The sequence below is a fragment of the Carassius carassius genome, chromosome 2, assembly GCF_963082965.1.
Source record: "Carassius carassius chromosome 2, fCarCar2.1, whole genome shotgun sequence".
NCBI classification, from domain to species: domain Eukaryota; kingdom Metazoa; phylum Chordata; class Actinopteri; order Cypriniformes; family Cyprinidae; genus Carassius; species Carassius carassius.
The window spans coordinates 21324451-21345142 of record NC_081756.1 but is presented as its reverse complement, the minus strand read 5'-3'; the positions used below and the strand labels follow the sequence as shown (position 1 = coordinate 21345142).

General features: G+C 38.5%; 2 protein-coding genes and 1 pseudogene across 2 annotated transcripts; 1 reads left to right on the top strand and 2 right to left on the bottom strand.

The window, feature by feature from the left end:
* Positions 1-4517: 4517 nt before the first annotated feature.
* LOC132106464 (chymotrypsin A-like) lies at positions 4518-6654 on the bottom strand. The gene is made up of 7 exons (XM_059512167.1): positions 6514-6654; positions 6284-6387; positions 6118-6197; positions 5904-5982; positions 5118-5298; positions 4833-4966; positions 4518-4749 (listed from the first exon to the last, which is right to left on the bottom strand). The coding sequence occupies exons 1-7, from the start codon at positions 6563-6565 to the stop codon at positions 4588-4590; spliced, it is 792 nt and encodes a 263-aa protein (XP_059368150.1). The 5' UTR covers positions 6566-6654; the 3' UTR covers positions 4518-4587.
* A 2011-nt stretch (positions 6655-8665) lies between these two features.
* LOC132098732 (chymotrypsin A-like) lies at positions 8666-9594 on the bottom strand (annotated as a pseudogene).
* A 1464-nt stretch (positions 9595-11058) lies between these two features.
* Positions 11059-13259, top strand: ctrb.3 (chymotrypsinogen B, tandem duplicate 3). Its single transcript, XM_059503184.1, has 7 exons — positions 11059-11189; positions 11443-11546; positions 11681-11760; positions 11842-11926; positions 12234-12414; positions 12742-12875; positions 12959-13259. The coding sequence occupies exons 1-7, from the start codon at positions 11138-11140 to the stop codon at positions 13118-13120; spliced, it is 798 nt and encodes a 265-aa protein (XP_059359167.1). The 5' UTR covers positions 11059-11137; the 3' UTR covers positions 13121-13259.
* The last annotated feature ends 7433 nt before the right edge of the window (positions 13260-20692 follow it).

Here is a 20692-nt window from a genome sequence, read left to right as displayed (position 1 = left end):
AGAAGGCTGCACAACAACTGTCCGTCCCGAACCTCCTGGTCTATGCCGACCTTCGAAGAGCCATCCTCCAGAGGGTCGGCCTCAGCCCTGAACAACACCGTCAGCGCTTCCGGTCGCTGGAACTGACCGAAGCAGGCCGACCCTTTGTCTTGGCACAGCAGCTCTGGGATTTGTGCCACAAATGGCTATTGGCCCGAGGAAGCGAAGCCGAGACCATCATCAGCACGGTGGTACTGGAACAGTTCATCTCCCGAAGAAGACTGCCCAGTGGGTCCAGTGCCACCACCCGGCGTCGCTGGATCTGGCCATCCAACTGGCGGAAAATCAGCTGGCGGTGTGCTCCGGGGTCGGCGAGCCCCTTCTTTCTGTCTCTCTCTCTCTCTCTTCCCCTGTCTCCCCCTCCCCCCCTGCCCACGAAATCTGTCCCTCTCCCTAGGTCTGTACGGGGAATGGCCGCACCTCAACGAGAGGGGAGTGAGGAGCCGTCTGCTGCTTCCCCACGCCAATTCCCTGACCCACTTCCTGCCACTAGGGCGGCGGGGAGGCCTGGGGAGGCCTGGGCCGGCCTGCTGTCCTTGCGGGGATCCGGGCCATTTTGTGGATAGGTGCCCGGTTATGGAGGTGGGGACACTGGTCCGAATCCCAGATGACCCGCAGGCTGTCCCCGATCAAGCCGGGCTGTACCAAATACCCGTGTGTATTAAAGGGGGTACCTATCAGGCTTTGGTGGATTCAGGTTGTAACCAGACCTCCATTCATCAAAGCCTGATACAATCCAGGGCATTGGATACGGGCCACATGGTTAAGGTGAGGTGTGTGCACGGGGATATAGTGGAATATCCCGTAAAAGCCATAGCCATTAAAGTGAAGTGACATTCAATTTAAGGGGCCAAAAGCATAATGTGGAGGTGGCCGTTAGTCCGCGCCTCCGGCATCCGCTAATCTTGGGAACTAATTGGCCAGCGTTTCAGCAATTATTGGGGTGTTTGACAGTGGATGCCGTCGGGGGAAAGAACCGGCCGGGGGACGGGGCGAGTGCGCAGGTGGGAGAATCTGTGCCAGGACCTAGAGGGGCGGTCTCAGGGGAACCGAGCGGCGTGGCGAGGCTAAACCTTTCCAGTCGCGATGACTTTCCCCTGGAATAATCCCGGGACGAAACACTCAAACATGCCTTCGAGCAGGTCCGTTCTATCGATTGGCAGATCCTCCACCCTGAGCGACAAACGGACGGCTTGGTCGAACGGTTTAATCGCACATTAAAAACCATGATCCGGAAGTTCGTACAAGAAGACGCGAAAAATTGGGACCATTTGCTAGAACCCCTCTTATTCGCTGTGCACGAGGTCCCCCAAGCCTCCACGGGGTTATCCCCCTTCGAGCTTCTTTATGGACGTCAGCCATAGGAAACTTGGGAGGACGGACGCTCGGATAGCAAAAATGAAATTCAATATGTCCTGGTCCTGCGAGCAAAACTCCATACATTGGGGCGGCTCTCTATGGAGAATTTGCTTCAGGGCCAGGACAGACAAAGCCAGCTGTATAACCGGGGGACTAAGCTACGAGAATTTGCACCGGGAGATAAAGTGCTCGTATTACTGCCAACCTCTAGCTCCAAATTACTGGCCAAGTGGCAAGGACCCTTTGAGGTCACACGGCGGATAGGAGATCTCAATTATGAGGTAGTACGAAAAGATAGAGACGACTCACGACAAATCTACCACCTCCACCACCTCCTTAAAAAATGGAGTGCGGAGGAGTCAGTGCTGCTAGCGAGGGCAGTGAGTGAGGAGGAGGATCTCGGGCCAGAAGCGATTACTAAAGAGAAATCCCTCGCACTGGCCCTAGGAGGGGATCACCTCTCGCCCTCGCAGCTCACTGACATTGCGCGTTTGCAGGTAGAATTTGTGGACGTGTTTTCGCCCCTACCTGGTCGTACCGACCTGATTCAGCACCACATTGAGACAGAGCCGGGTGTCGTAGTTCGCAGCCGGCCATTTAGATTGCCTGAACACTAGAAAAAAGTAGTTCAGACTGAATTAGAGGCCATGCTGGGGATGGGAGTAATCGAGGAGTCACACAGTGATTGGGCGAGCCCGATAGTTTTGGTGCCTAAAATGCTCGGTGCGGTTTTGTGTAGACTATCGCAGGGTGAATGCAGTATCCAAGTTTGATGCTTATCGAATGCCGCGGATTGACGAGTTGCTCGATCGGTTAGGTACGGCTCGGTTTTACTCGTCATTTGACTTAACAAAGGGATATTGGCAGATCCCCTTATCTCCCATGTCCAAAAAAAAAACAGCCTTCACCACGCCGTTTGGATTACACCAGTTACGCTTCCTTTCAGCTTGTTCGGGGCCCCAGCTACGTTTCAGCGCCTCATGGATTGAGTGCTGCGGCCCCATGCTGCATATGCCGCGGCCTACCTGGATGACATTATCATCTATAGTGGGGACTGGAAGCGGTATATGGAGCATGTGAGGGCGGTCCAACCCGAAGAAGTGCGCAGTTGGGCGGGTGGAGGTAAAGTATCTGGGCTTCCACTTGGGCCACGGGCTGGTGCGTCCTCAAACTGATAAGACGGCAGCAATTGCGACCTGCCCCAGGCCCAAGACCAAAAAGGAGGTGAGGCAGCTCTTGGGGCTGGCGGGATATTACAGGAGGTTTATTCCTCGTTATTCGGACCTCACCAGCCCGTTGACTGACCTCACTAAAAAGGAGGTACCGGATATGGTCCAGTGGACGGAGCAGTGCCAACAAGCCTTTACCCGAGTTAAGGCTGCCCTGTGTGGCGGGCCGCTCCTGCACTCTCCTAATGACGCGTCGGACAGGAGGTGGAGGGGGAGGTGCTGTACATTAGTTGGAAGCTCTCAAAGAGAGAGACTAAGTACAGCACCATAGAGAAGGAGTGTTTGGCCATCAGGTGGGCGGTTCTCACCCTTCGCTATTACCTCCTGGGCCGGGAGTTCACCCTCTGCTCGGACCACGCGCCCCTCCAGTGGCTCAACCGCATGAAGGATACCAACGCGCGATGAAAAGATACCAACACCCGTTGGTATCTAGCTTTACAGCCGTTTAAGTTCAAGGTGATTCACAGGCCAGGGGCGCAGATGGCTGTGGCCGAATTCCTATCCAGGAATTGGGGGGGGGGTTTGCAGGCCGGATGGCTCCCCGGCCTGAGTCGGGCGGTGGGGGTATGTGGCGGGGGAGGGGTGGTTTAGCAAAGTCTGCAACGGGAGAGCGAGTGAGGAACCGAGCAGTGGTAAGTGGATCAGGTGAAAGACAATTAACACCTTGGTCTCGTTACAGTGATTGGCGTGGGGAACCGGCATTTAAGCCGGCGGAGGACCAGCGGAGAACAAGAGAGATGGGGACTTGTGGGAGTGCCGACCGAGAGAAACGAAGACTGCAGTACTGAAACGTCGTAAGAGACTGTGAAGTGCGCGCACCTGTCGCGTTTGTTTGTTTTGTTTTATTAGTATACAAATAAAGTATCCCACGAGCCCCGTATGCCGACCCCGGTCTCCTTCCTCTTTATTAGACTGAACATACTACACCAAGGTTTAAATATACTGCTGGATCTGCCTATTTTACTGCCGGAGGTCCTGGACATCATGTAACATGACATAATGTATTCAAACAGATACCAAAAGATTAAAAAAATGTTTTAAATCTATCCTCCGTTAGAAATCTTTTAATTGACTGTGATTGGATCTTCCTTCAGGACATTAATCCAAAACAAATATTAAAATCAACCCAAAAATGGGTCACTGAGCACAAAATGAAGCTTCGGCCATGGCTGTCCCAGTCCTCTGAGCTGAACCCTATAGAAAATGAGTGAGGTGAACTGAAGAGAAGAAGCACCATCATGGAGCTGTGAATCTGAATGATCTGGAGAGATTCTGCATGAAGGAATGGTCTCTGATCTCTTATCAAGTGTTCTCCAAACTCTTCAGGCATTATAAGATAAAACTCAGAGCTGTTAACTTGGAAAAATATGTTGCAATGATTGGGTGCCAATAATTGTGGCCAACATGAACTAGAGAAATCATTTATTGCACAATGAGATTTTCCACCCATTTTCAGTTGTTTTATTTAAATGAAAGTTTAAAATTTTGTGATTTTTTAATGAAAATTCAGAAGAATAAACAATGCAGATTCATTTTTAAAGATGCCTCTGCTCATATTTTCCAAGGGTGCCAATAAAAGTGGAGGGCACTGTAAGTATACATTACAGACATTCAAATAAATTATGTTTTTTTAATATTATTTTGGTTTTCACTGTCAATTTATTTTATTTTTTGCAGTTCATTAATGTTCACAAAGCGCTCCAAAAGTGCTAGCCATTATATAGCTTTATATCACTATTATTTTATTTTCAAATTTCACAATTATATTCTAAAATAATTTTATGATTGATTTGTAGTTATTAATATGATGCAATAAGATTAAATCTCTCAAACATATTGTCCATAGTCCACTATAAATAACTTTTTTATTACACAAGAACAATTGGGGAGTTTTGTTTTCTCAAAATAAAACTTTATTGATAAACATCATGACCAAGAACTACTGTATAAACATTGTGTTTTAGTTTGAAGCAATGGTCTGGTCAACCCAGGCACGGAGTTTGGTGACACGGGCGTACACGCCTGGTGAACTGGTTGAGCAGGTGCTGCTTCCCCAAGACACGATACCAACCAGAGTCCAGACTCCATTCTTCTCACAGACCAGAGGACCACCAGAATCACCCTGAAACACACAAAAGTAAGTCAGATCTGTACAATCTTCAAGAACAAATAGAGAGGTAAAATGCGAAATCTATAGAAATTTACCATGCAGGAAGAAGCACCAGAGGCTCCAGCACAGATCATCAGATCAGTGATGTTGGTTCCCCAGTAACGCTTGCAGTCATCATTGGTCAGCAGTGGCAGAGCAGCCTGCTGGAGCAGGGCAGGGGTATCAGGAGCTGAAAAGGGTAGATTGGCAGAATTTTAAAGGCTTTCAACAGAAAATAAATCAGGACAGAGAATATGAACAAATGCTAAAACATACACTGAAGTTTAGAAATACATGCAAACTGATAAAAATGCTGAAATGAAGAAGATTCTGAAACTCACCATTATATCTGGTCAGGCCCCATCCAGAGGTCACACACTTCAGGCCACCAGCGAAGTTATCACTGGTTTCAGCAAGACACACAGGAGACACGTGAGTGTTGATCTGAGCAGGAGTGGCCAGCTTGATCAGGAGGATGTCGTTGTTGATGGTGTAGCTGTTGTAGTTAGGGTGCTTGATGGACTGTGGGGAAAGGATACAGACATGTAAACGTTCAGATTTTTAAGTAGATTTTAAGATTTTCATCTGTGGGAATTCTCTCTCCAGTGACTCAGGTGTGATACACTGTTCTTGCAGCGCTTCAGCAGCGAGGAATCAGCTACTAGTTCAAAAAGATTCCAGTTTGATCAAGTCTTTACTGAACAATATCGATCAGATATGTTTGTGAATCAACACCTGACTTACTTACTTACAGAAATGCAAGTTATCATTATTAGGGGCCAATCACTGAAGGTGCTGTAGCCCCTATTGGTACTGTTAGAAGTCTAGGATAGCCCTATGAACTGTAGAAAGTAAAATCATGAAACTTAGTACACTGATTGAGGTATATTGAGGAATATTTTCAGAGATGTTGAATGGCTGAAGAAAGTTCTGTGTAATGGTCATCTCTAACTGATTGTCCATATGATGTGTTGTTAAAGAAACGCATTTTACATGTAGTTTTTATTAATCAATTAAATGATTTTGTTATATATTTATGGAGTGAATTTGGATGGAGGTTCCCCCTGCTAAAACAGAATTCTGTAGGAAATGATGCTCAGTTTAATAGATATTGAGAGTCTACACACCTTTCCAACACTAATGGTCTGAATGGCCTCAGCATTGGATGAGCGATCATGCTCTCCCAGGATGACACGGTGAGAGGTTCTGTGAAAAATTACATTTTATAACACAAAATCATTGCCAACAGTACATGCTAGTTTAAAATGCAAACTTAATCTCAATAAAGTCCTACAAGCTAAACATTGTAAAGTTGTAGATTTAATCTTTAATACTGTTTACCTGACATTGCAGTGAGCAGCAGTCACAACCCACCACTCACTGATCAGGGAGCCACCGCAGAAGTGGAAGCCAGTGGAGTCCTGGAATAAATTTTTTAATGATGTATTAATTTAATACACCTTTTGAGTTAGCATTAAATTTGTTTGGTTATTGACATAGATTTTACCTGCAGAGACACCTGCCAGGGCCAGGAGTGAGGCCGTGCCTCCTCACCATTCACAATCCTGGAGTAGCCAGTGATAACAGGGGGGATGGCAGGAACGCCACAGCCTGGCAGGCCAAAAAAAATAGAATCAAAGCAGTTTAACAGATTCATTCTTTCTAAGAGTTATTTAATAAACGTAATCTAGGCTTAAAGGCTGTTATTAAAGTATCTTATTTTAAAACAAATCGTACCATAGGCTGCACCAAAGAAGGCGAGACAGGAGAAGATCCACAAGAAGGCCATTGCTGCAGTGGAATGTTGTCTGCTCCTTTGAGGGCTTTATATATTCTGTCCTCATTCATACACTGGACATCTTATCTCGCCACTGTGGGATTGTGTGCACCTAGAATTTTTTTCATCCCAACAAAAGATAACGCCTCCTCCTTCTGGTTGCTTTAAATCAGCTGTAAGTCTTTCATCTGTGAATTTCATTTAAATGTATGCATTTGACAGCAACTAAAACTGCATTGAAAGTAATAATATGATCAGTTCATGCATTTCCTGGGAGTCAAACCCTTAACCCTGACATTGCTAGCACCTTGCTGTACTGTTGGAGCTACAGGAATACTACCAATAAAGACTGAATGCTGCAGATTAACAGACAGAAAATAGCTCTAATAATGTGAAATCATTTCTTAGGAAAACTGTTCTGTGAAGACTGATAACTTCCATTTTATATGAATGATTATAGTTAATAACTATGTGGTGGAAATGGTTTTTGGAGTTTTGTTATTTTTTGTAATATCCTCTGTTAATTAGACTGCATAAAAACACTTCCTGTAAATTAAAATTAGAGGATTTTATTGCATCTGTCAAATAAGCTTATTGAATGAATTCAGTTCTCTTTCATTTTTGTTGCGTAACATACATTTTTCAAAAGTCATTGTGTTTACTGCAATAACCCTGACGTGATTGGTTGTATTTTTAAACACACTGATAAAGCTGTGTTCTCATTTTCAAGGCCTGTGTGTCCACATCTGCACTGATTCCCAGGTACGGTAAACCTCTTTTTTCGTAGCCTATTCCCTACAAGTACATTAGTGCAGCTGTATGTACTGTAAATGTACATAATCATAAGAGTTACATAACTTGCATTCTGCAACCAATATATACTGGATATCAAATATCAAGGTCAGGCAGAGGGCATTCCCCATAGCATTTCGACACAGCGTCTCATTCCTTCGAGGAACCATGGTTACATAAGTAACCTGAGACGTTTGGCCACACCACCATAAAAACTGGATCGGCGCAATGTTGCAGTGATGTTTGTCCTTCTGTCAATTTATCCTATCTCCACATATGATCATGGAGCTCAATTAGAGTGACCATCAGGTTCTTGGTCACCACACTAACCAAAGCCCTTCTCCATCTGTTGCACAGTTTGGACAGGAGGCCAGCTCTAGGAAGGGTCCTGGTTGTTTAAAACTTCTTCTGTTAATGGTTACAAAGAATATATTCTTAAAGCAGATTTTTTTTTCTGAACTCTACCCCAGATGTGTGGCTTGACACACTACAGGCAGTTCTTTTGACCTCAGTGCTTGGTATTTGCTCTGGTATGCCTTATCAGCTGTTAGACCTTTTATTAAGACGTGTGTACCTTTCCAAATCATACCCATTCAATTGAATTTGCCACAGGTTAACTTCACTTAAAGTGTAGTAACATCGACAAGCAAAATGAATACTCCTGAGCTTAATTTCAACTTTCCCAGATATGCAATTGAATAAATTTAGTTTTTTATTTTTCAATAAATTTGCAAAGATGTTCAAAGATGGTCAAAGATGTTTGCTTGTTTTCTTTACAAATATGGTATATGGAGTGTAGATTGTTGTGGTAAAAAAAAAAAAAAAATTAATTAAAGCAGTTTAACATAAGGTAGCAACAAAACAAAACGTAAAAAAAATGAAAGGGTATGAATACATTTGCAATGCACTGTGTGTATATATATTGTGTATATATATATATATATATATATATATATATATATATATATATATATATATATATATATATATTTATGTATGTATGTATATTACAGTAGCTCAATGTCATAGAGCCTACCTATCTTTTTTATGCCCTTACATGTACAGTAAGTATACATTACATACATAAATGTTTTTTTTTTTTGCAGTTCATTAAATTCATTAACTCCAGATGTGCTAGCCATAATTGCCTGCTTTATATCACTATTATTTTATTTCAAATTTCAAAGTTATTTTCAAAAAAAGATTTGTAGTTATTAATATGATGCAATAAGATTAAATCACTCAAACAAATTGAATGTCCATTGTCCACTTTAAATTCCTCTGACTTAAGTTAGAAATATTTTTACTACACAAGAACAATCAGGGAGTTTTTGTTTTCTCAAAATAAAACTTTATTGATAAACATGAGCAGGTGCTGCTTCCCCAAGACACGATACCAACCAGAGTCCAGACTCCATTCTTCTCACAGACCAGAGGACCACCAGAATCACCCTGAAACACACAAAAGTAAGTCAGATCTGTACAATCTTCAAGAACAAATAGAGAGGTAAAATGCGAAATTAATAGAAATTTACCATGCAGGAAGAAGCACCAGAGGCTCCAGCACAGATCATCAGATCAGTGATGTTGGTTCCCCAGTAACGCTTGCAGTCATCATTGGTCAGGAGTGGCAGAGCAGCCTGCTGGAGCAGGGCAGGGGTATCAGGAGCTGAAAACATAGATTGGAAGGTATATTTTGAAATATTTCAACAGAAGATAACTCAGGAATAAAATCTACCATTATATCTGGTCAGGCCACATCCAGAGGTCACACAATTCAGACAACCATTGAAGGAGACACGTGAGCACTGAGCTGAGCAGGAGTGGCCAGCTTGATCAGGAGGATGTCATTGTTGATGGTGAAGCTGTTGTAGTTAGGGTGCTTGAAAACCTTTGTGAAGAGGATACAGACACATAACATAAGCATTCTCTGCAGTAATCTCTCTGTTAAAACATCATCAGTGGTTTAGGTCAAGTCAAGTGAAGTACGTTTGTATAGCACTTTTAACGATACAAATTGTTGCATAGCAACTCTACAGAAAATTATGAGTTGTGAAACACACACATATGTGACCCTGAAGCACAACACCAGCTTTAAGTTTCCGGGGTATATCTGTAGCAATAGCCAAAAATACATTGTATGAGTCAAAATTATAGATTTTTCTTTAATGCCACAAATGTGGCTGTGTACTGTACGTGTGTGTGTGTCTGACCTTCCCATTAAATAATTTGCAACAAACAGGAGTCATTCTTGAAATTTGCTGACATTTTTACCTTGACTTTTCACTTATGATATAATGATATAACTTATGACTTATATTATATGTAACTTATGACTGGATATTAATTATTCCAGAAACCCCATATACAGCAAAAGCATCACAGAACCTACTGTATCATCATGTCCCCTTTATTTTGTATAACACTTTTTATAAAATGATATGTGATTATTATTTTATTATTATTATTATTGTTTCATATTTCAATGTTAAGAAGACATAAAACTAAATATATCTATATTATTTATCTTTTTTTAAATACTATTATAGTTCAAAATTTAGAACACTTGTCTTAGAACATAAAATTTTGTAAGAATGTGTGCATATATATTAATAATGTTGCAAGAATAAGAAAACAGTAAAGTTATGCATTATGATTAGTAAACATGTCAAGATGCTTTTCAACTGTATTTAAAACTTCAGCATTTTGTTTTTAGAAAATGTTTTAGAATGACATGCAGTATGTACTATGTGAACATGGCACCTTCTCACACTTCTTATCTCAACCTCTTACATATACTGTAGCATTGCATTGTATATTAAGTATTTCATGTTTCATTTCCATAATTTTACCAAGGTGAAAAATACGACAGACATTTCATGGTAAAAAAGGAGAAATAGCCTAGTTTAAGTGAAGATGCATTAGCATTTGCTTATCAGCAATATCTTAGTATTGTCAAATCACATTTTGCATGTTACCTAAACAAATTTGACCTCTAAATGAATAAAATGTTTTTTTTTTTTTTTTATGTTATTCCAAATACCAAAATTTAGGAAACATTTTGTTTTTACAAAGATATATTATGTGCCCAGCAGAGTTAATTATATATATATACGTTTACAGTTATAGATAAAAAGTGTTTTTTAAAGGAATTTATTAATAAAAAGTTATGATGTTATGCTGATGCTTTTGCCAAACAAAAATATTAACCTAACCTTAATGACAGTACAAAAAAATAAAAACCCTTCTCAAAATATCTTCTTTTGTGTTGCACAGGAATAAGAAGTCATACAGGTGAATCAACACAAGGATGAGTATATGATTTACTCATGAATATATTTGTTAACACTTTTACAATGCAGAAAAAAAAATCTAATTTAATTTGAACAAGTCAGTTGGCTAACATATTCAGTCATTTTTGTTTTTAATTTATTTATTAAAAAAAAGAAAAGAAAACCAGAGCATCAACTAAAATCATCAAATAATTTAACGCTAAAACGTTTTAAATACAACGTTTTAAAATCAATCAAACAGAAGATTTCAATAACATATTCATGAAGTATTGCCCAGTTTATAAAGACTGCAATGTACTATGTACGTTTAACATGACAATGTTCATATACAGTGGTGTGATATCCTGGGATTCTGCACAGGTGAAGTCCAGCTGATGCAGACTCTCAGGGTTAATTTTTGACCATAATGTCAGGTTGTCCTGCCCTCATTGGTATGAGTGAAATCATGGTTTGGTGTTAAATAGGTCTTTCTGCTGTCAATAATTCTGTCTACTGCACAATGTCTTTCCTGTGGCTGCTGTCCTGCGTTGCCTTTGTTAGTGCAGCCTATGGTGAGAAAGTGTTTTTCCCCCTTCAGGGTTTTTTTTTTTAAGTTCCCTCTGTTTTTCAAGGGTCATGGTCATAGTTGCTGAAAAGATCAGCATTGCAACATATATATATATATATATATATATATATATATATATATATATATTGTTTGCATTTACAAAATCATTTGGCCCTCGTCAATTGGACTATACTATGAAATCTCATTATTTATCTTCCTGCATCTCCTCTTAATCCCTTTGCACTTCTTTTCTTCAGGCTGTGGCATTCCTACCATTCCTCCTGTTGTCAGTGGCTATGCCCGCATTGTGAATGGTGAGGAGGCAGTCCCTCACTCCTGGCCTTGGCAGGTCTCTCTGCAGGTACAGTGTTAGTGTTATAGTAATACTTGAACCTACTTTTTCTGATTTCTGTTATGTTGCTTGAAAATGACCTCACATCTTATAGAAAGTGTCATTTCTTTCTTCGTTTTGTCATTTTGTCATTTAAATGACAGGACTTCACTGGCTTCCACTTCTGCGGTGGCTCTCTGATTAATGAGAACTGGGTTGTGACTGCTGCTCACTGCAGTGTGAGGTGAGGTAGTTAAATCATTGCGTTAACTAAATGAATGCTAGGATAGACATGGATTTATTCACCTCTGTGGCTAATCTCCAGAACTAGTCACCGTGTGATCCTGGGAGAGCATAACAAGGGAAGCGGCAACACTCAGGAGGACACGCAGACTATGAAAGTGTCAAAAGTGAGGCTCAAGAACTTCAAACCTATTCCTCAACAATACAAACAACAATACAAAACTGTCACTGGGGCAATAGCCTTTCAAAAAGATATTAATTATGTACATTTTAGGTAGCTATACATACTTTTAAAGTATTCATATGTACCTTTAAGGCCCTATTATGTTTCTTTTAGAGGTAAATATGGTATCACCCCAGTAACAGCTTTATACCTTTTTCTGAGAGTGTGTACTAAACATCTGTTTTTCTTCATTGTAATTAGTGCTTTTTCTGTGTTTTGGCACAACATTTATAAGTCAATCTCAACTCCAGGTGTTCACCCACCCTCAGTGGAACTCTAACACCATCGAAAATGACATTGCCTTGATCAAGCTGACTGCCCCCGTCTCACTGAATGCCCATGTGTCCCCCGTTTGTCTTGCTGAGACTTCAGATGAATTTGCCCCTGGCATGACCTGTGTAACTTCTGGCTGGGGAGTGACCAGATACAACGGTTGGTTATCTGACTAACATATAACCACAGTCCATATTACATACTTCCTCTTGGTTCTAGATCAATAGATTTATATTTTTTTATTTTAATCCGTTAGAATTATTTTTACTGTCTCTTTTGATCAGTTGAATGTGTCTTTGTTGAATAAAAGTAATAATTACTTTTGCAAAAAACAAACAAACAAACAGCAACAACATATCCTGACCCTAAACTTAATGGTATTGTACTTACATTTGCAATACCTGATATGTTTTACAATTGCTTCTTTATTCTCTCTCTCTCTCTCTCTCTCTCTCTCTCTCTCTCTCTCTCTCTCTCTCCATGTAGCTCTGTTCACCCCTAATGAGCTTCAGCAGGTTGCTTTGCCTCTGTTGTCAAACCAGGACTGTAAGAACTACTGGGGAAGCAACATCCATGATACAATGATTTGTGCAGGTGCTGCTGGTGCTTCCTCTTGCATGGTAAGACTATTGTCTCATCCTCGCTTCTTCTCTTCCTCTCTAATGTTCTCCCCTAACTGTCTTATGTCCTTCTGTCTGTTTAGGGTGACTCTGGTGGTCCTCTGGTGTGTCAGAAGAGTGATGTCTGGACTCTGGTGGGTATCGTGTCCTGGGGAAGCAGCCGCTGTGACACCAGTATTCCTGGTGTGTACGCCCGGGTCACTGAGCTCCGCAGCTGGGTGGATGAGATTCTGGCTTCCAACTAAAGAAACAAAATGAGTAGATATTCCTTGACATCACTGCTCAAAACTGAATAGCAGTCGTTTCAGCAATGTTAAAACCAGCCTAACTGTGGACAGCTATGAGAGGCTTGTTACTTTTAGTTCAATAAATATATACAACATATGTCGTGTTATTGTGGATTTTTAAATCAACATTTGTCGAGTTTGGTTAGTACAGATAATGCAAAAAAACTACAGTGTAATAGATATATTTTTAGTCATTCATTTCTCCAGGTATTAAAAAATAATAAAAGCTGTAAAATCTATGACCTTCTTGTAAAACACAGAATAACATGTATTTTGTTTGTAATGCGCATCTATGACAGAGGAGGGCGCTAAAGAATCACACAAACTAACAACTAGTATATTTTTGTCAGGTCATGCTACTTATATTCATCTATACAATCTCTGTTTTCTAGTATGCAAACATTGTCAAAAACAGTTAAATGCTTTTAATTGCCAGAGGCACTTCTTAATTAATTTAATGTTTTTGCCAATGGAGTTTATACTCAAAGATTTCAAATTAATATCAAAATGAGCATGGGCTTTATAATAATAGTAAATGTAATTCCCTAATATTATGTGGTAATTTCATACAAAAATCCAACTGAAAGTTGTTTTTGTCTATGCATATTTTGGTGCGCTGACAGATTCTCACAGCTTCAAACCTTGCAGCCCTTCAGTCTATTAAATATGAGGTAAAACATCATATAAGGGGTCTCCATGGCAACATCCTGATCTTCCTTGAGACATACATACAACAGTGGAGTCAGCTGTTTCACAGAGAGATGGAGAGGACAAAAACAAAAGATGAAGCGGAGGGATGAGACAAATAATACAATAGCAGAAGCTCTTTCTCTTTTTTGTTTCTCTGATGATGCAAGTGCTGGAATAAATAGAGTGAAGTGAGAGCCTCAGAACAATAAACCGAAAGAAACAACATCAACAATAACCCAGTAACCACTTCTTAAATTTAAACATGAATTGATGTGCTAAAAGCTTGGGGTCTTCAGTTCTCGGTTAATGTCAGCTGAATAACACACATTTTAAAAAAACAACAACAACATGACAGTAGTTTCAAGGTGGATGTCGTCTTGAGCTGTCACTCAGAATCAAAATCAAGCTATTGTGGAGCTTCGCTTTTTATAAATTTCCCTGCATCATCCACCTTGTGTTCACGCAGTTTTGAGACTGACCAGAACTGATCATTCGGTATTAATGTTATACAATTTATTTATTTCAGAACACAGTTTTAAACCTCCAATTCACAGTATCGAATCTAATTATCATACTTCATACATCTTTGGATGACTCTGAGTTTTTATTATTATTATTTTTTGGTTGGGGAGGGGAGGAAGGATCAGGAGAATTCAAGGTCATTGAGGACAGCTGGATCAACTGATAAAATAGAATAACTCTTTGCAATTTTCCCTTGGAAACTAATTCCAGTATAGGGTCCAGCTCATCTGAGTGCGGCATATGGCACATAATAATATCTGTGGCCCCTTGCAGAAAGAGATTCATGCGGTTGTCATTGTAATATCTTAACTCTTCTGAATATTTGGACATTTTGAGGGGATTTCACAATTAAAAAAATTACAATTAAAGTGTAAAATGTAAGCTGAGTCAACTGAGGGCAAATTTTTTAAAATTAGTTTGAAATTTGTATTCTATTTTTCTTTACAAGTAACTTCAGTAAAGTCATTTTTACACAACTTAACACAGGCTGCTCTGTGTCTGCTCAAATTTCTGTGAAAAGACATAATGCAGCATAAAAGCCAGACAAAATTAAGACTGCTCTGATCCACCAACAGCCTGAAGTGTCAAAGTACACCATTATAATTGCCGTTTAAATTAATTTATAATCATATATGATTTATAAATAAAATCATATATAATCAATAGTATGGGAATGATTGTAATTTGTAATTATACTATTGATCACTGTTAATCAAAATACATTAACATTGTCATTTACATAATTCATAACTGAAGTCTAAAACAATTGTAGTTCTGTATTAACATTAACCTTAAAATAAATGCTTTAAAGTACTGTTTATTGTTAGTTTATGATGACCAAATCATTAGCTAATGTTAACAAACTGAAGCTACATTAACTGATAATAAACTGAACTTTGAGATGTACTGTCAAGAACAAAAAAAAATATATGCTTTCACAATATTGTATTACGGATTAATAGTACAGAAAGTATAGTACAGAAAGTATGAAACCAAAGATATGGAATTATTAAATTTATCTGAATGCAATGGCTTTTTTTAATCACATTTGGTTACATGAGCAGTAATTGCATAATGTCTCAATCTTCCCCTTAGTGTATCTCTTTTTATTTTCTGTTTCATTTTATTCATAACGCTCAGTCTCATCTCCATAATAGTCTAAGTCATTTATTTGCATCACTCCTTCGTTTTTTTTACCTCTTATTTTCTGTCTTGGTTTGTGTCCTCCCTCGGAAATAATCTGTGAACCTAAGGCACTTACTCCTCAAATGAACCAGATAGCTTTCATGTGTTTTATCTGCCCACAGTTGGAAAGAGAAGATCAAAACTGCCAAAGTCAAAGTCAGCAGGACATGAGAGTAGCAGCCCACCTGGGACACATGAAGTGTGCTATTCTTTGATACTGCTTCTACCTACATAATGAACGAGTGGATGAGTTTGTGAGGCTTTGAAAATTCTCCAATGTTGAGAACTGAGACCCATCTTAAACTTTCACCCAACACCCCTGTCTGTCAATATACCACATTTTGTACCTGTTTCTGTGTTTAGCTACAATCAGATTCTGAAGGAACAGCATCTAGATTGCCCTTTTGAATTTGACTGTGTTAGTATTGTATTAAATAGTTGTGCTTGCATCTACAATGATTACACTGAAATTCATGTGTGTGATTAACTTGTGTACTAGTAACTTGCAAAATGTTCGCCGGATTCACAACAGGTGCATGCACAGTTAATACTTTGCATAAAACATGGCTGACTATGTAAGCTTTCTGGGGCTAAATGAAAAATATTGAATAAATAACATATGAACAGCTCTTTATTTAGCCTTAGCATGTTTATTGCAACAATCTCTCTCATTTCAGGCATAACAGAATTAAAATTTTCTGATCCTGATGGAAAAACACTAGGCTACAAAAATCCAACATTAAATGTCATTAGGGTCAGTCTACGTTTATTTCGTTATTTTCGTGATTGCAGCACGTTTTTTAAACTAATGCATTTCAATTGGAGGCATCTTTCGTGCATCAGCACGATATTTTCTGATTAATTAATTTTTGTATTTTTTTCCACAGGACAACAGAAGAAACTCACTGAAACTTTAAAAAAAATCGGAGCTTAACTTACTGTAACAAACCTGAGCAACATACTGTATTGCTGGTGACAAAAACACATATTAAAACTTTTTTGCTGTAAAATGCGCAATGGTTCTTTTTTTACTTTTTTATTGATTTTTATTTTTTTCATAGGCCTAGATTTTTTTTTTAAATTACAGAATTCAATATCAAGTCCTTGACACATAACTGTAACACATTTTCACATTTAGAAACAATATAAGCTAGTTTAAATAAAAAGAACCAAAAAATAAAAAATAAATAAATAAATGAACTAGCAGAGATAGGCCTATATATATATATTTTTTTTTTTTTCTTTAGACTCTAAAGTTAAAAGTTTTTATTAAGGTTATTGTAAAGGCTGCTTAAAAATGCTGTCGCTGATGAGCCGCTGATCGCTGTCAGATTCTGTGATATGAATGTCCGCGTTGGATTGTGGCTAATGGGCTTAGAATGAGACCCGCTCGGCCCGTGTTCTGGCTTACTGTAATATTTCACCGGTAATAAGACCGAAATAATATAATTAAAATAAAGAAATGAATGAATACAATGATAACATCTAAATAAATGTTGATAGATGTAGCCTTATAGTTTTAAAAATATCAATAAACAGCAAATCAACACAGCTTCGAAATAATAACCGAAAAAGACCTAAATAATAATAATACATAATTAATATACAGCGCCGCTCCTCCCACCACGCGCATCACGCGCTGTGCGTCAAACCAATTCTCACTCCCAAAGCGTCAAAAACTGAAGCGTGGTCAAGCGCCTCTAGCGTCACTGACATGAGATGTTTATCGCTATGAAATCACGTTCAAGAAGTCTCATTCAGCACACATCGCGATACTTGCCATCAGTTTACAAGAGCCGCAGGTTGGGTGAGTTATACAGTCTATGGTGAGTAGTAGTAAATATGCTCTTTTAATGCCTGTTATAAAATGTATTCTGTTTTCTTTATTAATCAGATGAGCGCCTTATGTTTACTCTCTGTATTACATCGGTCATCCGAGGCTGTCTTTGAGTTTCATTGTGTTTAACTACTGTAAATGAACACAGCTGCTAACTGGGGTGATTAAACTCTATCTGTCACGTGACGTGCCATAGACCTGGGTTCCGTTTTATATTCATTTCAGGTTCAAATATGTAAGTTGTATTTTTGTAGTAAAATCATGGTAACCATGACACCTACAATAGTAGGCAAAACCCAGTAAACAAGACATTTACCATGTTTTTTTTACCACAGTAACTGTAGTTTTACTATGGTTTCGTAATAGCACAATAATCACCAAAATAACTATAGTTGTACCACTGTAATGATAGTGTTTTAATGTGCTTTTATATGACATATTTCACAGTAATCACATTTAATGTACCACGCTTGTAATACCTTTTTAATGTAAAAAAAAAATTAAAAAAATCCCATCTTGCAGTTCATTCATATTAGTTTATATCTTAAATATAAACTTTCTGACTGTGTGGGGCTACTGATTTTCCAGTATTGTGATAGTGTCAGATGAGATTGCCCAGGGGCTTGTACAATATCATACAAGTGTTAAATTTAATTACTGAATTATTAAGACTTTGATGTGCGACTGTATTTAGTGATCATTTTAAAGACTTTTCCCCTTTCCAAATACCCACACTTGAGGTCTTAGTCACTTGAGAGTGTATGTACGTGACAGTGCGTGCACAAGACTGTCCCCGGTCTTAATAATGCCAAAGCGCAGCGTCCTTAACACACACTAAACCTCTCCAATACTGCTCCGGAGCGCTATACAATGCTTAGTGTATCCCATCATGCATCATGTTTTGGAATTAATCATGAGACTTTTTGCAGAGATCTCACAGGAGGTCACGCAAACCTTTCCAATGTATGTGAAATATTAATAATAATAATTAGTTATTGAGAATAATTTAGTAGTAAAAAAAAGTGTTGCACGTTTTCTTGGTGCACAGAAAAGTATATTTATTTTGTACATCATTTGTAACTTCTTTTTATCACTTAATTAGAAACATCACAAATTAAATTGTCATCTTTAATAGGGACTATTGAAAAGACATTTAGAAGTTTATTTTAAAATGCAAAGTTGAAACGAACTTTGTCATGTTAAGATCGACACACACTTGTGATCTTCATGCTCACTTGGGCCAAATAAAGGAAATGTGCAAAGATGGCAAGTGTGGGTATTTGGACCGTACAACAGTTTAAGAAACAACAAATGCTGTGCAAATGATAACAGCAGGAATGTTTGATAAAAGGGACAAACTATCACAGACCAACCTGCCTCTGCAGCTTTCTGTCTTCTCCATTTCTGAAGGAATACCTCTCCACAAACACGACTGGGGTGACTGCTTCCATTACGTCTTTTCAGCTAAAAAATAAATACAAGGGGAAAGAAAATAAAACAGAATTATTTACAGAATGTTAATAGTGATCTGTGATCAAAATATTTAAGATATAAACTAATATGAATGAACTGCAAGATGGGATTTTTTAAACATTTTTTTACATTAAAAAGGTATTACAAGCATGGTACATTAAATGTGATTACTGTGAAATATGTCATATAAAAGCACATTAAAACACTATCATTACAGTGGTACAACTATAGTTATTTTGGTGATTATTGTGCTATTACGAAACCATAGTAAAACTACAGTTACTGTGGTAAAAAAAACATGGTAAATGTCTTGTTTACTGGGTTTTGCCTACTATTGTAGGTGTCATGGTTACCATGATTTTACTACAAAAATACAACTTACATATTTGAACCTGAAATGAATATAAAACGGAACCCAGGTCTATGGCACGTCACGTGACAGATAGAGTTTAATCACCCCAGTTAGCAGCTGTGTTCATTTACAGTAGTTAAACACAATGAAACTCAAAGACAGCCTCGGATGACCGATGTAATACAGAGAGTAAACATAAGGCGCTCATCTGATTAATAAAGAAAACAGAATACATTTTATAACAGGCATTAAAAGAGCATATTTACTACTACTCACCATAGACTGTATAACTCACCCAACCTGCGGCTCTTGTAAACTGATGGCAAGTATCGCGATGTGTGCTGAATGAGACTTCTTGAACGTGATTTCATAGCGATAAACATCTCATGTCAGTGACGCTAGAGGCGCTTGACCACGCTTCAGTTTTTGACGCTTTGGGAGTGAGAATTGGTTTGACGCACAGCGCGTGATGCGCGTGGTGGGAGGAGCGGCGCTGTATATTAATTATGTATTATTATTATTTAGGTCTTTTTCGGTTATTATTTCGAAGCTGTGTTGATTTGCTGTTTATTGATATTTTTAAAACTATAAGGCTACATCTATCAACATTTATTTAGATGTTATCATTGTATTCATTCATTTCTTTATTTTAATTATATTATTTCGGTCTTATTACCGGTGAAATATTACAGTAAGCCAGAACACGGGCCGAGCGGGTCTCATTCTAAGCCCATTAGCCACAATCCAACGCGGACATTCATATCACAGAATCTGACAGCGATCAGCGGCTCATCAGCGACAGCATTTTTAAGCAGCCTTTACAATAACCTTAATAAAAACTTTTAACTTTAGAGTCTAAAGTAAAAAAAAAAAAAAAAAAAAAGATATGTAGGCCTATCTCTGCTAGTTCATTTATTTATTTATTTATTTTTTTTTGGTTCTTTTTATTTAAACTAGCCTATATTGTTTCTAAATGTGAAAATGTGTTACAGTTATGTGTCAAGGACTTGATATTGAATTCTGTAATTAAAAAAAAAAAAATCTAGGCCTATGAAAAAAATAAAAATCAATAAAAAAGTAAAAAAAGAACCATTGCGCATTTTACAGCAAAAAAGTTTTAATATGTGTTTTTGTCACCAGCAATACAGTATGTTGCTCAGGTTTGTTACAGTAAGTTAAGCTCCGATTTTTTTAAAGTTTCAGTGAGTTTCTTCTGTTGTCCTGTGGAAAAAAATACAAAAATTAATTAATCAGAAAATATCGTGCTGATGCACGAAAGATGCCTCCAATTGAAATGCATTAGTTTAAAAAACGTGCTGCAATCACGAAAATAACGAAATAAACGTTTCCCTGGCACGAATAAATAGATTAAATTACGTGACCAAATCACGAACTGCCGTGAGACTGGGTTGCGTATGCATATTGCACACCATCATATGTATATTGTTTTAAAATGTCTAATAAATGGTAC

Excerpts from the sequence above, each read along its gene's own strand:
- LOC132106464 (XM_059512167.1), bottom strand. The coding sequence starts at position 6,565 with ATGGCCTTCTTGTGGATCTTCTCCTGTCTCGCCTTCTTTGGTGCAGCC. Across the intron at positions 5,299-5,903 it reads AGACCATTAGTGTTGGAAAG|TCCATCAAGCACCCTAACTA; the intron begins GTGTGTAGACTC and ends CTTTCCCCACAG. Across the intron at positions 4,967-5,117 it reads GGGCCTGACCAGATATAATG|CTCCTGATACCCCTGCCCTG; the intron begins GTGAGTTTCAGA and ends TACCCTTTTCAG.
- ctrb.3 (XM_059503184.1), top strand. The coding sequence starts at position 11,138 with ATGTCTTTCCTGTGGCTGCTGTCCTGCGTTGCCTTTGTTAGTGCAGCC. Across the intron at positions 11,190-11,442 it reads CTTTGTTAGTGCAGCCTATG|GCTGTGGCATTCCTACCATT; the intron begins GTGAGAAAGTGT and ends TCTTTTCTTCAG. Across the intron at positions 11,927-12,233 it reads AGACTATGAAAGTGTCAAAA|GTGTTCACCCACCCTCAGTG; the intron begins GTGAGGCTCAAG and ends TCTCAACTCCAG.